The 17,854-nt window shown below is 54.8% G+C and overlaps 1 protein-coding gene across 1 annotated transcript in view; it reads right to left on the minus strand.

Annotated features, from left to right (window-relative positions):
• LOC122380579 (ephrin-A5-like) overlaps positions 1–7,829 on the minus strand; it is a 37,183-nt gene extending 29,354 nt beyond the window's left edge. Inside the window, exon 1 of the mRNA XM_043363862.1 lies at positions 7,517–7,829. Within this exon, the coding sequence (XP_043219797.1) occupies positions 7,517–7,644 (128 nt within the window). The 5' untranslated portion in view covers positions 7,645–7,829. The remainder of the gene's footprint in view (positions 1–7,516) is intronic.
• Positions 7,830–17,854: the final 10,025 nt, after the last annotated feature.

The raw sequence follows: 17,854 nt of genomic DNA on the forward strand, positions 1-17,854 counted from the left end.
CCGCAGCCAGGCGGAGCGGCTCGCATAATCACCTGAGGTGAGCCGGGGCCGCCGTCACCGCCCGTCGGGCGACGGGCCGCAGTCAGGACGCCACGCGAAAGTGAAAAGCTCGGCGAAACGACTGGCTAAGGTACGCGAACTGTGCGCGATTAATGAGCTCGATTATACGTTCGTTTGGCAGGCGTAACATCGGTGCGGCGTGCGGGCGCGCCTGGGGTGGGCTCGGACTCACCTCATCCCCAGTCCCCGCTCCCCCATCTGCCCCGTTTGAGCCGATAAAAACTCTCACCGGACGCAGGAGGAGCATCAGACATTATTCACTTATCCGAGCGAGAAAAGTGTCGCCACTTTTACCACTAAGTCTCGCGATCGTGTCTGGAGAGGGGCGATTAGCCGGCTTCGCAGCGTCGGCTGGCGGCGCTGTTCGTGATCGCGAAGCCACTGGAATCGGCCTACGGTCGGCAGGAGGGGTGGAAGAGAAGGGGATGAACGCACCAACAGGAGGGGAGCCGCTGGCAGAGTTGATCAGATGTCACCCAGACCTAAACGGGACTGATGAATGATCTCTGCCACCACACCTCATCAGTGATGACAAATGCTGCCTCGACACAGCAATGAACCTAATTATGACACAGCTGGCGACGTTGCATCGCATTCGTCTACATCCCTTCCTCTTCCCTCTCCCCCTCTTCCCACTGTGTACACGTTCCCCTTCCAACTCACCGCCTGCTTCCCACCACCGTCGCGTGTTTCCACACAGCCAGCGACCAGCAGGAATGCAGCCACGCCGGCGGCCATCGTCCGACTCGACGGGCCGCGTTACCCCGGGAAATCGCCATTTCCTGGCTTCACGCCACGCCGCCAACGCCGCCGCCGCGCCGCGACCGCCGCAGCGCCGATGTGGACCAATTAGCGGGCCTAGGCGGCGTGAAACGCGAGCGGGTCATTTAACGTGAAATAGCCGGCGTGGTCGCCTCCGTGGAATGTCGAGCTCGGAGGCGACGGTCGCGGTTCGCACCTCCGTCACATGTGGCTCGTTAGCCACAGATGAGCTCGAAGATGACGTCTGGCGGTCGACTCGACGCGGTGCGGATCGCTGCGGACGCGACGCGCGTCCGGACTTCAGCGGACGACCGGCACGTCCGTGCACGCGTCCCGTGCCGTCAGTGCCATCAGGTTTTGAGATCGTGCATGCCTGACGCGATAAGGCTTTGCCGCCGCTCGGAGTGCATTCCTGGTGGCCGGTGGTACACCGATGTGAAAGCGGGCTATCTGAGCCCGACACGGCACGAGGCAACAGTGTCGTCTGTATGAGCTGGCCCCAGCCGGCCGGCCCCTGGACCAGGCGGGAGCGGGAGGGTGGGAGGTGGGTGTTGGTGAAGACGCCCGTCACGCTGGAGGCGAAGGCGCGGCCGTGACCACCCGGAAAAAACAGCAGGAATCCTGAGCCCGAGTCCAGGCAGTCTGGTGTCCGAGACGCGGGCGACAAAGCCAGGCATGAGCCGCCCAGCAAGCTCTCTACCCAAATCGGCTCACTGCTCAGCTCTACTCTTCCTGACCTGACTGGCTCGTGCTGGGGCTCGTGCTCGACAAGGTACCCAGTCTTCACTGCCTTCCTGTTCATTATTCAACTCCCACGGAAGTTAAACCACCGCCCTTCAGCGTACCGGCCGCGGGGAGGAACGCAATGTCGCAACGTCACGCCCATTATCTCGACAGCGCTGCTTGCCACCCGTCCACTAAGCGATGGTGTAAAACGCAATAAACTGTGCCGCGGCAACGCTAGTGATTAAACCCTCGTGATTAATCGAGCCTGACACGGCCTAGAGGCCTGGAGCGCTTTAATATAAGCGGTGTGGCACGAACTGCTAGTACGAGGTGCTCCAAAACATCTCCAAGCTGCAGCTTGGAGCCAGCCATTCTAGCCATGGCAGCTAGCCATGGCTAGAAATCATGCCTGACCACCATCACATTGAAATGAAGCGTCCAATAGTGATAGGCAATAGTTTTCCGATGTCAGGTCAGTTCCGGGTGGATACACCAGTCGGCAGCCACTCCTGGTACTAGACACTATGCACCGACCAGGAGATCCGCAGTGGCGGCTCCTTTACGACAGCTGCAAGAAGCACAGCCGAAGCCGTAAATTTCGTCCCGCGTCCAAACGGAATGCCGCTAAGTAGTGGCACCGTTAGTGCGCTGCCGACTGGGACGGGTTGGGACCGACCCGGACAGGTAGGGAGACTGGTTGGAGACGCTTCAGAGACAGAGACGGTGGCCGTACCGGACCGACGCGGTGGTCCGACGGTGTGCTCTATCCAGGATCTTGTACAAGTTGTAGCCTGCAGTCCGCCTTCGATCGCTACATGTCGATCGGAGCACCCAGCCAGGACACCTGTCTGCAGAGTCGTGGAGAGAGATGTCTGCCGGCAGTGCCCGCCCATGTCGCCCCTATCAGCCGATCCAGGTGGCCAGAGCGGTGTCCGGTCGGCCCACACACCCGCGTGGGTTACCTGACCTCGCGACGCCGGCCGCGCCGAGCCGCGCTCTAATGCATAACCCTTGTCGCCGTCCACGCCAAGCTGGCCTTGGGCGTCATTAGCCATTATAATTTATTAATGAATGCATGCCGAACCCTGCCGACCTGAGGAGCATGAACGCACCGGGCGCGAAAACCGGCACATCCTACACATCTTGACATCGATAACAATATATGGTCTCGGTCCACTGGACATGCATACGCGGCGCTGCAAAAAGCGCTAGCTCACATCGGGTATGAGATGAACCGGCATCACGACCGTAGCGCAATTAATAATTCTCCTATGTTCCGGTCAGCCAAACGGCGAGCCGCGAGGTCAGCCATGAGGCCATGACGACACAATCGGTTGCGAAACGTCCGATGACGCATGCGAGGTCGGCTCACACGGTTCTGCGGCCGAGTCATCGTCGTCAGTCGCTCGCCGCCGCTGCAGAGTCGCCGCGGCAAGTGAGCGGTGCCGTCTCGGCTCGACGCGCAGAGGAGGGGAGAGGCGGCGCCGCCGACCAGTGATACCGGGCATTAGGCTGATCAGCCGGCCGGGCGACCGGCCGCCGCGCGCCGCCTCCCGTCACCCACCCGGTGCCGCGAGGCGGCGAGCGCGCCTGTTAGCCGCGCCTATCTGCGTCCCATCTGGGTGCCGAGAGCCGGGCCGACCGGCGTCGCTGGCCGAAAATTACAGGTCGCCCAGGTACGGGGCGCCGGCAGTGGGCCAGCTTTGTTCCGCCGGCGGCGCTCACCCATCCATTATCGGCGGGGAGGGCCGCGAGACGCGAACAAAACACCGGCTCGCCGTGTCCCTGCGGGCCGGGGCGCGCCGGGGCGCCGGGCCCGGCCGAGGGGCGCCGGGGCGCCGCCGCAGTCCGGCCGGCCCCGGCCCGAGCAGACCCCCACCGGAGCCGGGCCCGGGCCGGCCGGCTCCGTATGCATGCCGAGCCCCGCTCGGAGCCTGCAAATTGCGCCGCGCCGCCAATCGTATCGGATTTATCTCAGGCCAGCCGATCGCGCCGCCCGATCACGTGACCGGCGCCAGCGTGCGGCGATCGAGTCACGTGACGCCGCCCCCGTGCAGGGCGCCGGCCAAACTGGTTCTCTGCGAGCTGTCGATACCCCTGACCTGCCGAGGGCCGGCCCGAGATGAAGACACGGTTCGCCGGCCGCTGACCGCCGCCGAACGGAGCCTGCGAGGCACCGCCAGACTTCCGCGAGAGCTTGGCTTACAGAAGATAGAGGTGGTGACGGTAGCTGAATTTATATCAGCGCCCGAGGAGAGCCATGACAAGTAGAAGCTGGACGCAATATGCATGATTCATCACCCTCTTCCATACTAGCGGTGCGAAACACGATCTGTTAACCTGAACGCCGTGGACCAAAATCCGACAATCGAGCATCAAAGCGCCCATCATATGCCAAAACAAAACCGCCTCGTTCGTGTGCCTCCCACTGCGCACTGGTGGTCGATGGACGGGCGAGCCATGTATGGAGGACGGCGGTCGGTGACGCCAACATTCTGAGACGGCACGAGCGACGCGCGTGCAGACGCGAAGCAGCTCCGCCCGCGCCGCGTGACCGGCGCACCACTGAAGTCTGAGCAAATGCCACGCCATCAGACAATTAGCAGAGAGTGCTGCGTAAATACACAAACATCGAGCCGAGCCGTTCGGGAAACATGAAGGCCAACCATGACCACTTAGATCTGAGCTGAGAAAAGCTGGGGAGTTTAGCTGCTTGCTTTATGATGTATGGCCAGTGCTGAGGACGTGCTCACTGCTCACATTTGCGGTGTCCACCGGTCACGGAATGTCTCGTCGGTCACTCTGTCCCTCCCGTGACCGATTACCACCGTGACCGTGACCGATGACCGTCGGCGGCCATCTTTAGCCTCAGCCGGTACCGGCTCTCTGACCAGAGGACAAAAGGAGTCGTGTCCGGGTCCATGCGGTCCAGGTGGGCGCCCCGCCGCCTGCTCTGCCTCGCCGTCCCCGGTGCGGGACCACACAGCTGGAGACAGGGTTTGGTCGTGTCGCGCTCGGCTCGGTCTAGGACCGGGACCAGTGGGGACCAGTGGGGTCGGGACCGTCCCAGAGGCGGCGCCTCAATGGAGGACCGGCAGGTGCTCGGGAGGCGGCTGGGAGCGCCACCATTGAGCGGCGCCAGCCTGCGCGGCCGCCGCCGGCGCACACCACTATTTGATGATGTCGCGTATTGTGTGCCGGTGATGAACGACGCCCATGAGTCGCCCCGAGTCGCTCCGAGTCAAGAGTCGCCGGAAGTCGGTCGACGAGCCAACTGGAGTCGACCAGGTGAGAACTGAGCTGTGTCGAGCAAGAACAGATCGATCAGGGGGACACCGGTCTTTGGTGCATCTTCGAAGAAGCCGGCGGGACGGCGGTGTCTGACTTCAAGGTGTGGCCAGATCCCACCACAGTGACAGGTCGCTGCGTCACTGTGCTACGATCTCGAGGAGTGGTCCTTCCACCGGTCAGCCCGCCTGACGTCTGACACCCGAGCCGCAGGAACCCATTGCAGAGGACCCACGGAATGCAGCTTTTCCTGTGATGAATCGACGGAACTTCGACCGCATCGTTAATGAATGGTTATGGTTGTAATCCGGCTCAGCATTCACTAAATCTGACATGTAATGTTGAACTTGGCGATTCATCTTCACAACTCAGCGGCGGCGGGCGGAGAGCGGGCGGCGGGTCCTGCTCCGAGACCTCGGTCACTCCCCAGCCGGAGGGGCGGCTCTCCAGCGGCCAGCCGCGGCCAGGATTTAGCACGTCGTCAGTCTGTCACCACCCGGAGCCGAGCGTCGGCCCGTGGGATTGAGTCGCTCGGGGAGGTCTGGTCATCGGGTCCGACGGCCGCAGAGCTCACCGACTCAATAGCAGGGGGTGACCGCGAGAGGCCTGCGCCCATACACCACTGCTTACGGCTGTCCGCGGCCCGGAGCTTACAGTTGTCCACGGCCCGGGGCTTACAGCTGTCCCGACTCACAGCTGTCCACAGCTCGAGGTCGGACACTGCACCTGAGATCACCGAGTCCACAGACGAACCCGGATAGTCGCCAGGCGAGGCCGGCCGGCTGTCCGGCAGTCGGGTCCTCCTCCGCCCGAAACGCAAACAGGCGCCATGTTTGCCATGGCGGTAGTCGCGGTGACGGCGGTAAGGCGATGGTGGCGGCGACTCGACCGCATCGTAAACCGTGCCGCTGAGGTATTGGCGTGATTAGTGGCTGGCTGGTTTGAGTGTTCCGCCGGCGGCGCCTCCCACGCCGGCCCGATGCGTGCCCGCACGGGATGGGCGGCGGCGGCGGCGGCGGCGCGCGGCTCCGAGCCGCCGCCGGCCGCGCCGGGTCATGACCTTACGGGGTCGGCGGCCCGGCGCACCGCCGCGCCGCCACGCGCCGAGTCGGGGTCGGAATCTCAGTGAGTCTGAGTCGGCGTCGGGGTTTGAGGTGCACGGCGCACGCTCAGCCCAGCACTCCCAGGTGATCAGATTGTGAAGGGCCGACCCTGGGCCACCCCTCCCCCATCTACCCGTCCGATCCCAGGCACGCTCCTTGGTTGATCGGCGGCAGCAGCGGAGGCGGGCGGCGGTACCGTCCCAACAGATTGTTTTGGTCAGAACCGCGCACCGCAGTGCCTGCGGCCCAGCCGCCGGCTGTAGGCCCGGCCACTTGTCTTATGGCTTGTTTACCATGTTAAATGTCGAGTGGGACAAAGTTTCAGACCATGTAATGACCGATAAGCGTCGCAGGTAATCGTTACACAAACATTCGCAAGCTATCCGAACAGTTATTTGCGATTTGATAAAATTATGGAGTAGTGATACCATGCGAAATATTCAACAAAAGGAACGATTACCAATTTTGTGACGCTTTGGGGGCGAGTAAGCGGGATACAAAAACCGATCGTAAAATGTTCAGACTGAGCCTCGCGCTGCGAGCGATCAGCAACCCCAACAATGCTCAGTCACGCCGAATACGTAAACCCCGGAATTTCACACATCGCCCGCCGCTCATGTCACCGCCGTGCTCATCTCCATGAATTCTGAAATTGTAATTCCGACTTGCAATAACAATATTTGCCAGCACGGCATCACGGCACATCCATCTCCGTCTCTTTACACGGAATATCCACACCAGGCGTCGTATAACTGCAAATGACCTGTCTGGCTGAATCATTTTATGGCCGCATCATTGTCTGCAATAAACTGAAGCTCCCGGTGTTTCGGCGCTCTGAGAACCAACAGCCGCATTCAGCCGGCTCGTTCAGGCTCGTTCAGAGCTTGCCGGGTGTTCAGATCAGAGACTAACAGGAAACTGACCGACTCTGACGGACCGCGCTGGAAGGGCCTCTCTCATGTGACCTTCCGCGGAGATAAGAGCGCCTGTCCGGCTCTCCCGGTCCCGGACACTGCATGGCAGGTGCCATGACTCATAGCTGTATACCGGCGCTGTCACTGTCACCGGCCAGGCCGAGAGTTGCACCACCCGGCACAACTCTGTTCTGGTGCAGTGTCGAGCCGAGCCGAACCGGATCGCACCAGGCCCGGCGCAGGGCCAAACCGACCGCGAGAGAGGCCGACATTCATGCTACGACGATAAATCGTATCCGCATATGGTCGAGTGGGCCATTTGCATGGGAATGGTGCAGTGAGCGGCTGAGATAGAGCACGACTGGCGGCCGATCGCCGGCTCAAGAGGCCGATGGACATTTAGACACCACCGAAAAAATGACTGGCTTTGTCAGTGTCAGGAATCCGTTTTGTCAAAACGTGCCTTGGGTCGTAGATCGTTTGAAGTTGACGACTTGTTACCTAAACTTGGCCGCGTCTTATCATGCCAATAAATCTGAATTAATTCACAACCGATCCTCTAATAATGGGTGAGCGTGTTCATATCACAAGATCTTTCCTTTATCATGCTAAGCTGGAACAGATATAAATTGCCTCCCCATAAATAAGACATCAGATACTCACATTGGGTTGGTCGTATTCCAGTGGACGACATAGTTTTTCACTCCTGATGTGACTCCAAACAGAAACACCACATCAAACAGAGTCACGAGCAGCAGACTCATCAGGGGACGGTGACTATGAGCGGCCATTGCCGTCAGCACCGACACGACGCTGTCTCGCGGACCGGTCACTGGTGGCGGCACACGGCTCGGCTCTCGGGCATCACACGCGGCCGCTCCGGCTCGGTACTCGCGCGCTCCAGCGACACACACCCTGCTCGCGTCACCTCAGCGGACCGACTGGGAGCGCACCGCGCCGGCCGCCGCCGCACCGCCGCCGCCGCCGGCGAGTCTACACCGCCGCGCCGCGGCCCACTAGCGAGCGGACCACGTGGAGAGGTGAGACCCAGCTCGAGCGAGAGACAACAGCCCGGCGAATGGAGAACAAGTGGGTGTCCGAGGAGGGATTCGTGACGCGAGATATGGGGCGCTGAGTAGCAATTGAAATTCGCGGAGATAGGATAACTCCTCACGAAATGCTTTTATGTTGATATTTTGCAGAACATGCAGCTAAAAACTAGCATATCACCGCGTTATAAAAAGACGGTGAGTTATAGGGGAAGTTGGGGGAACGCCGAAGACTTTTTTTCTGACGCCCGTAGCACGCAAGGTAGACAACACAAGCTATTCTTGTTGGCGTCATTCGAGAGGCCAGTCTTTTGCCTTTCAAACATACCAGGCGCATTTGATGAATTCGCATACCGTTAAGCGCACAAACTAAAAATATCAAAGAAGTGACTTTTTCGGCGTTGCCCCGGACTGCGGGGAAAGCCGAAAATGGGAGAAATGATCTACGGGGAATGCCGACATTGATGTTTTGCCATTTTATCTCAAACTTTATCCAGAATTGATCAAAGCTGACACGCGTTTTAAGAGCTTGAGGACGCGGTGCACACTGGAAGTTATAATTGTGTGATATAATAAGAACATGCCAGGTAAATCATTCCTTATAGGTAACAGGCCGTTGTGTCGGTTGAAAGTGTAATTTGTGTGACTAAAAATACGCGTTGCTATTCTACAGCAGTAAAGTCCACGTAGCGTGCTTTTAACACGTGCGTAATCGTACGTTTTCGGCATTACCCCAGCCTGCCATACTTTCATTTGCAGGCCCATAACTTTTTAAAGATTACTTGACCGAATTGGCCAGACAAACGGTAGCATAATGAGTAAGAAATGCAGCTTCAAAGGCGCATGTAGTACAAGGGAAACGTACCTTGAAAACGCTCTTGGCCCTCACAGTCGAAGTATTCCGAATGACGACTCGTAACAAACATGCGATAATTGTAGTCACTTAAGCTTCAGAGCATCACTGACAGGTGGCATCCATGTCTTACGGTTTTCGAAATATCTCGAATTTCGGCTTTGCCCCAACTCCGGCATTGCCCCAACTTCCCCTAGTTAGATTACATTAATAAAAAATAATACAAAAGTCTTGCTATAGCATGGCCATCAAACTGATTCACATTTTTAACCCATTCCTACTTAATAAAAACGTCTATACGCACGAATGGGGGAATGGACTTCAGTAAGGAATACCCATTATCCAGCACTTGACACGGCATTTAGCGATGACAAAATAGCTTCTTACTGAATCTGCATATCTATGCTTTACCTATATCTATATACACACCTGACCAAGCCACTCTGGACACATGAGAATGAAGCTGAACTTCTCTGACCGTGCCTGAATCCGTGTTACAGAGAATGCGATTAGGACAAACTGGCATTGGGACGTCAAATAAAGCAGCGCATTGTTAAGTAATGTGAGCTGAAGTCAAAAGGGCAAACTGTAAGCGCAATTAGCGTTTAAAATTGCTCTTTATGGCTGACGTAAGTAAATAAGGATCTTGTTAATGGAACAGCAGGACGTTTTGCTACATCCTTGCCTCAGCTTACCATGCGATATAGCGACTGCGATAAAGTTGGGATAAATAAAAACACAATTTAAGAGGTATGTACAGAGTACACCACGGAAACTCAAGTGGCGAAAATCCCATCACCGAATTGGTTTAATGCACTTATTACGCTGTTGTCGTATGCCTATTTGCAAGCAATTTAGAACAAAATATACGTCCGACAAATGCAATTTGAGCAATAGCGTGGTCAATTTTCGCGCCTGTTTCTGCCATTGTTCGCACACTTGTCATTTTGCATGAGCTGTCCGCAGATATCCAGGTGCGCCAAGTCTTCCCGTTCCTGTCTGTACCGCTGTACTGCCGTCTCGATCAGTGCCGCGTGATTAGGAAAGGGGGAAGAGTGAAAAAGTCAGGGTCAGCTGCCAGACGAGATTGCTGGCAGACGAGTGTCACATTGGTCGGCGTCGCCGAGACCTGCTTCACGTGACACAGTGTTGGTTCACGATATCCCACGACAGCGTGTTTTGTGACTTTCTGCAATATTTTCCAAGGCATTCACAATTCTTCATGTTCTAGTATGGCGCTTCGGAGCCCTTAGGGTTTGACGGTCGTAATGTGGGGGAGCAGAGACTCATCAAACCCTGGTGTCTGCTGAAGAGCAGCTGAGACAGACCACAGCCCTGACCGCAGCGGGTGCAACGGCGACAGTTTCATCTGTCGTGTCACAATCCGCCCCCGACGCAAAAATCGCCGACCGGTTGCAGGGTCAGCGCGAAGGTGCCGAAAACTGCCCTTCTCCTCCACGACGGAGGACCAGACCTTCACCCAACGACTGTCTTTGTCTGAAACGAGCCCGGTGACGTTGCGAGTTCGCCAGAAGTCCTCGGACGTGCCCATTCAGTAGAAGTCCTCACAGGGGATCGGACATGCCCATATAGCCTGCTCTGACGGCGGTAATGTGCCGCTCAATGGTGCGAGGTCCACTGCGGTCCGCAGGGCGTCATGTCCATCATGAGTCCGCGCGCCTCGCTCCCACGTGAGCTGGCTCGGGATGGCGGCGTCCATCACCGGCGTCACCGCCAGCGACCGCGCAGGAATGCGACTGGTCAGACCGGCGGTCAGTGGTGACTACATTGGTGACCGGTGATCAGACGGTGATCACAACCGGGACTCCATTGGTGACTACGTCCTAGTAATCGGTAACCAATGTGGTGGCTACAGTTTGGTGACCGGTGACCACATCGAAGCCCGTGGTGGCGAAAGAATCGAGAACATATCTGGTGTCTTCAGATAAGTTCGATGACAGCAGCGGTGCTCGGACAAATGATTAGTGACGCACCGAAACGTTCACTAGACCTTGAGTTGCACACAGAAAACGACAAAAATCCGCGGAACATCTGCCCGTCGGGCCGGCTCTCACATTGAAGGCCGAACCGGTGCTTCGTCTACTTCCAGCACGACATGTTAGTGCCGCTTGTCCCAGTGTTCGCCCCTCGCGACCGCCTGTCTGCAGGCCTGCACAGTCAGAACGGAATGACTCACATATTCAAATCACGATAAACCCGTTGGATCTCTGCCGACTTCGTCGCTACCGTTAGGAAAATCCCTTCGCTTCTCTCGCACAACTGAACTTCTCAATGCGTTTCAATCATCGACCTGAAATACCACCGACATCCGCCGTGACAGCAGAGGCTCGGGAGGTTCTGCGGTCTGTTCCGAATCCCCCTGACATTCAGCCGGAAGTCAGTGGTCGTTTCCCCGCTCGGCGGTATGTGGATGACACAGCAAACGCTGCCGGCTGATTTAACTTCACGGCACACCGTTTCTGAACACGACTGTGAGAAGCCCACGGCCGGTAAGAGATATGCGCATAATGCCACCGTATATCGGATCCCATGCCATCTCCGTGGCCGTCATCGCAGCGGAGATCGGCTTATCTCGGGGGCGCGGCGCGTCACAGAGGACGAGTCACACGCCGTCTCAGCGGGTTCCGGGAAGTGTGGTCGTCACTCGTGTGATCGGAGGCAGTGTAAGTCTCCAACTGGCATCCCTGGGTCGCGCACAGAGGCGGGAGGCGAGGCGGGGCAGGTTGAGGTGAGTGTCCGCAAGTTAACCGACAAGCGGGACGAGATTGTTGAGTAGTTACAAGGAGGCGGAGGCGGGTGGGGAGGCGGGGGCGGAGGATTGCTCATCTCAGCGATCATCACCACATCATCCGGTGGTGTCCCGATTGACAGTCATGTGAGCTCCACCGCTGTGTCATTCCGGATACAGACGACTACGTCAGAGTACGGCTCAGTAGGAACAGGTATCTGGAAACGTCATACTCGACCGGATGGAATTCTCCCCAGACTGGCCGGCAAACAAAGCATACCAGCGGCAAGAGCTATTCGTCGTCGTGCAGCTTGTGATATGTCGAGAATGCCCGTGGTTAGACCAGTTCGGGGGGACTTTATGTCCAAGCGGAACCATACAATTTCCGCGAGCATGTAGACTGTAGAGCAAAACGATGCAGCATACAGGAATTTTCAAGATGCAAACAGGAAGAGTTGAGTTCCTCATAACGACACGTATCAAAGTATAGCCTCGCATCAGTTTGTGAACAAACTAACGGACGAGCCGGCGGCGCGGCTCTTCTGTTATCTGCAAAACTGAATTGTACCTACGTGATGTCCGTCCACTGCTATTCCGGATATAAGCCGGACAAAAAATAACAGTGCGCGCATGTGATACGTGATCTACCAATAGTGCCGAACACACAGAGGAACAAGGTAGTTTGAACATAAATCACGAACTCTCGCTGAAACAACGTGTACCTGCCCTGAACGATGACTAACGCTTGGTTTCTGTAAAGTTCATGGAGCAAGTTACATTGGTGCTGTAAAGGAGAGTTACACTGATAAAATAACAAATAAATAATAAATAAACGTCGTAGAAGGAATGCCGACAATAGATGAGCATTTTTGTGTTCAAAACTGTGTGCTATAGTTGAGTAATTACGTCTGTAGTTCTATTTGGATGCAAACAGAGGTGAGTGGAGACAATACATAAAAATTACATTCCTGGGATACATTGCACCACTGAATACTACCATGGGAACTGAAATCATGGAATTGGACCCACAGTTCTGGGTAAGTATGATGAATAGCGATGCCCCTTATGTGAATCACTGCCTTGCTCCGTAGACCGTATCTTGTTCAAAATCCACATATCTGTCCAACACAATAATGTTCGACAACCGGCTGATACGGTGGAAACAAAACGCTATCGTCACGGCACCTATGTCGCATCAAACTGACCTGATTGGGTGGAGACATGCCACAAACAGAGCTACATCAACAAAAGGAATCGAGGAAATTCCTTGACTGAGGCGACAAGGCAGGATGAAGTAATAGAGGATGCTACAATGGCAACATCAGCGCATTTGGGGGCTACGATGCCAGAGCAGACACGGGCGAATCAGAAGCGCATTGCGTTGCAAGTATGTGTTTCCTTAATCGATGTCGGGGGATTCTCCCCAGTCCCGCTTTGACAACAACCAACAGGGATATGCACATGTCTACCAGCAAAATACACACCAACCGATCATGGCAGCCATCCACGCTTGCACGAAGGAGCGTCGCGCAGTATTCTTTGAATAACCATTGCGCATAAATCATGAACATTAATTATCACAGGTCATTAACAACAATTTATTGATCGGCGCTAGGGCCGGCCACCAGTGGCGAGCGATGACCGGGTCCTGGGTGAGATTTATAATGGCTGCGGAGCGCCGACATCTTCATCAAGCAGTGCTTGCTTTATGCCGCGCGCGTAGCGAAGCGCAGCCGCCGCACGCTGAGGTCAATACAACTCATGGATTACCGAGACTTATCGACGTGCCGATTGTCTCTCGTTATCACCGCGAACAAATACAGCTTGTAAGCCGGCTTTGTTAGCGAAGTTTACCGACTTGGCTGATGCGTGGGAAATGGGCAGAAGATATAGACGGATCCGTGTATACAATGTAAGGTGACAATTACGTACTATAGTTCGTTTTTCTTAAGTTTGCCCCTCACTGTAAACGTCTTTTTGAACACAGCACGAGAATTGCTAGCTGAATTACTGAGAAAACTGGTTGGCGCACCTTGCTTTCACCAGATTTCACAGACGATCAATTTTATCAAATTTGTTTACTATTTCACAGACTCATAGCTCGTATTTACCCATACCTACAGCTCCACAGTGATAGACGACTTCTCAGGAATTATGTCTGAACTAATTAATAAATTGCGCGGCGTTTAACATTAACGTTACATCGTCGGTGTTCAAAACTAATTTTGAAAATATTATTCATATCTCCAATACAATGTGCGCCAACCAGTTTTCTCAGTAATTCAGCTAGCAATTCTCGTGCTGTATTCAAAAAGACGTTTACAGTGAGGGGCAAACTTAAGAAAAACGAACTATATCAACATCAGTAAGGATTTAGGTAATTAGCGAAGACATTAAGCCGTACGAGCAAAACAAGTTTCTCAATCAGGCATCCTCAATAAATTCCAATCTTCGAAGCTGACGTGCGATTGAAGAGACTGTGACTTACTATCCTGAACAATGAACATGCACAATACCCCTTTTTAGCTATAGCAACTCCTTGCAAATTTGTCGACCACCCGGTCGCCCCACCCGGCCCCTCCCCAACACAACAAGTCCGTCAGCTCCATATCTACCTACCGACCGTCGACCGGTCACCCCCTGCAGCGCTGGACGCCCACCCCATTATCCCCAGCGCGGCGGCCAGGTCAGGTCGCGCCCCAGGCTTTCTCAACACGCGGCCCGGACAGCATCACGCCGTGGGCCCTCACGATCGCGCGACCGCCGGCAAAACACTAATGAAATTGGGGCTCGGCCTGAGGTGGGATGAGGTGAAAGCAGTCCCCAGGGAACGACTCGTGCCGGGGCGCCGATATGGGGCAGGGTGGTCGACAGTAGAACGGTCAGACGGGTGGAAAGAGAACGATCCCCTATGACACTGACGGATGGTCATGCAGAAATGTTCTATCCGTAAGTCTTAACCCGCGCACCGACGGGGGGGGGGCGGATATTCGCCCCCCCCCCCTGAGGTTTTTCGCGAATAGCGGGAAAACCGCGGCGCGTAGCGCCGCGAAATTTGGTATGACTATAACCTCATCAATTTTACACATGGTGTGCAAGTTTGAGCCTCCTACCTTTCAAGGTCAGGTCACCAGGTCACTTTGAATGACCCAACCTCAAGTCACTTTTTTGCAACTTTGTCACCGTGCCAGAGCTACAGTAGATGTCGGAGGCCTTTGAAAGTCGCAGGATATTATTAGGTCATTAGTAGCTACAATTTGTATATCTCGGAATTTTGATATCGGTGACCTAAGGTCAGGTCAATTTCGCGACCTCCCCATTGTAAGTCAATGGGGGAAAAATCAACTCCCTGTTTTTACCACTAAAACGGGTCGGAATGGCCCCATATACCATACATGACTTCATATACGATCAACCTTCACTACCTTGAGGTCTGTTTTGCTGTTTGGCAGCTGTGAGGTCATGTGACGTCATCAAAGGTCACCAAAGGTTTTTTGCCAATAACTCCGTACAGGAACAAGATACAGACGCGTGGATGGTCTCATTGTGTTCAGCTCGTCAAGACGCATCGAATGATATACATGATGACCTCGAGGTCACGTGACCCGAGGTCAACCTTTGACCTTGACCTTTCGAGGTCAACATATATATCATTCGATGCGGATTAACGAGAGGATCACGATGATGCCCTTAGTTTGTTTCTATCTTGACTAATTCGAAAGTTATTCGAGAAAAACTCTCTCCATATCTAGCGCCGCCATTTTGACTTTTTCGACCCCTGTGACGTCATCTTTGACCTGACCTGAAAATGACCTTTGTAAAAATTGTAGATCTTGACCGTGCGTATCCGATGCCGTTTACCGCTTGTCGCTATCTTGCTTCGTTCTCGAGATCTCAGGGGGGGGGGGGCGGTCATCCGCCCCCCCCCCCCGTCGGTGCGAAGGTGGCGCAGATTAATCGGTGCGCGGGTTAATAGCAGAGGTCTCGCAATGTTCGTCGAGGAGTGTAGGACTTCATTTCCGCCTGATAGAGATAAACTGATTTGACTTGAGGTCCGCATTGCTGAGGGAAAAGATTAAAGCTTAGCGGAAATAAATAAATAACGACCTCAGCTCGGCGGAGCTGGAGGACTGGCCAAGCCTTACTTGGAAACCTTAATCAGGAGATATCACATCGCTGCAACGAATTAATGAGGTCGTAGGTATTGATTATTTGCATTGGAGTTTGGCAAGGATTAGAAGGCGAGGCAGTACAGATAAATATTCATCTAAGGTTGGAAATATTTGCTTATCTAACATTCCTGATCATGTATCCAACAAGATCAGGATCTTTCTAGCATTCCATGATACAAAACACGAGCAGGGTCAATGAGCTGTACAGAGCAAATGGAGCATCCCTCCCTTCCCTCAGTTCTCAGCCCAGACTCTATTGAACAGCATCCCACCTTTCTCACCACCTGGGGCGATCCTGTGCGCGGTTTGGCGACTGGAACAGTCCTCCCGTGATCGGGTTATCTGATATCGTCCCCAGGCTGGAGAGCAGAGACCGTGGGGTCGCCCTGCACACTCGGCTCCGGTGGCCCCATTTACAGACCACTAATAAACATCGCTGAGACACGCCACAAACAGCGCCGCACCTCGGCCCGCATGCTGATCAGCTGGAGACTCCATACGGAGGGAACGGTGCGCAGGCGACATCATTAACGGCTGCGGGGTTGGAGGATCTCCAAGCAGGCGCAGTTAGAGACCGCAGAGAGTACGAGCCACAAAATGGACATCAGCTGCTGTACTGTAAGGCATTTCAGAAAGGTACTCTCCAAAATCCAGGCGACCGATCAATCGGGAATGAAACAGGTCACAGCACAGAGCCTATAGCACACAACCACTTCCCCTGAGAGCCCTGTGACCCCTGTGCTCCAGTCGCGGGTCGGGTGGATACCTGGCGCGGAGAACTGGGTCAACACGACAAAACAGCTCAGCCGATAGAGCCGTTGGCGGACGCTTATCGTCGTCCTAGTGCGGGAGTGCCACTCTGAGTACACGGGCGGCCGCTTAGCTGCATTTGGACCGCCCCAGCCAGCTGGAACTTTATAGGCAACAAACTGAAAGCTTAGCTGATTCCGATCGGCCGGGGACATGGCAATTTGCATATAACGTCCGGCTGAGAAATGATACGGCCCCAGTGATTGATACAATCGGAGGAAGAGACGCGGCTTTAGGGCCGGCGCAGACGTGTATAACGTCTTTACCAGCGCACCAATGGCTACGGCGCACACAGGTAATCCGCCGTTATTGCTAATGCAGCAAATTGTTATTTGTATTTGTTGAGAAGCGGTGCTATTTACGTAAATGCAATCCATTCATTCCCAGCGACGACTAGGCTATGCAAATAATACAACCCCCATGCACTGAAATATTTTAGTGTTGCGAAATGCATGAGCAGGGTTTGCACAATTGTTATGTATCTGTTGTAATTATGCACTTATCTCCTCTTATGCCTGCTGTCAGGTATTTGCTTTAAGGCGTAGCACAAGTGACAGCCGATAGCTGGTATGGTTGATGCAGATTTAATGCAATCCCGATAAAACCACACGCTTTTGCGGTAGTACGCGAAACACACAGAGGCGCAGGTGCACTTATCATCTGACGCACAATGCTCCCACGGGGAGCACGATGCCACCTATGCAGATTACGCTTCCGGTTGCAACCGTCAGCCTAGTGACGTGTCCGGTATTCAGATATCAAAGGAGCCGCGCATTTACTCCGGACGTTGACTGCAAAAATCCAGAGATGCGCCAAACGTCAGTCATTCCTTCGCAGCAGCCGACTGCGTCACCTGGAGCTACATAGGAAGAGAAGGCCGGGAAATACAGCCACGAGAAATGGATAATATTCAAGTGCACCTGCAAACGTGCGTTAATACAGTTCTTGACAAAGTGCACAGTGACCTCCGGACATCGAAGAGGCCAGAAAGCACAATCATGTCCGTCTTTTATGTGTTTTTAGGATTGCCATTCCACGGCAGCTGCAGTACAACGTGGTGCGGGTACGTGAAGCCAGTCAGAGTAGTCAATTTAGTCAATGTGTCACACCGTGGCCGGCAGGCCTGCTCCAGCTGGTGGCCTAATTAGAGCTCCCGGACCTACCAGAGAGCCGGCTTTGCCACAAAGGAGCGTGCCCCATATCTCACTTTATTCATCAAACAAGGCGCGCCAACTATTCCGGGCCCTAATTACAGCTCAGATCCATCATAACACAACCGATCCACGCGGCTGAGGGCAGCAGTGTAGGGCAGCGGCTCGGGGCTGGAAAGAATAGCGAAGGCTTCTTAAAAGGAGTTAATTTTAAAAT

The sequence above is a fragment of the Amphibalanus amphitrite genome, unplaced genomic scaffold, assembly GCF_019059575.1.
Source record: "Amphibalanus amphitrite isolate SeventyFive unplaced genomic scaffold, NRLGWU_Aamphi_draft 000101F_arrow, whole genome shotgun sequence".
Lineage (NCBI taxonomy): Eukaryota > Metazoa > Arthropoda > Thecostraca > Balanomorpha > Balanidae > Amphibalanus > Amphibalanus amphitrite.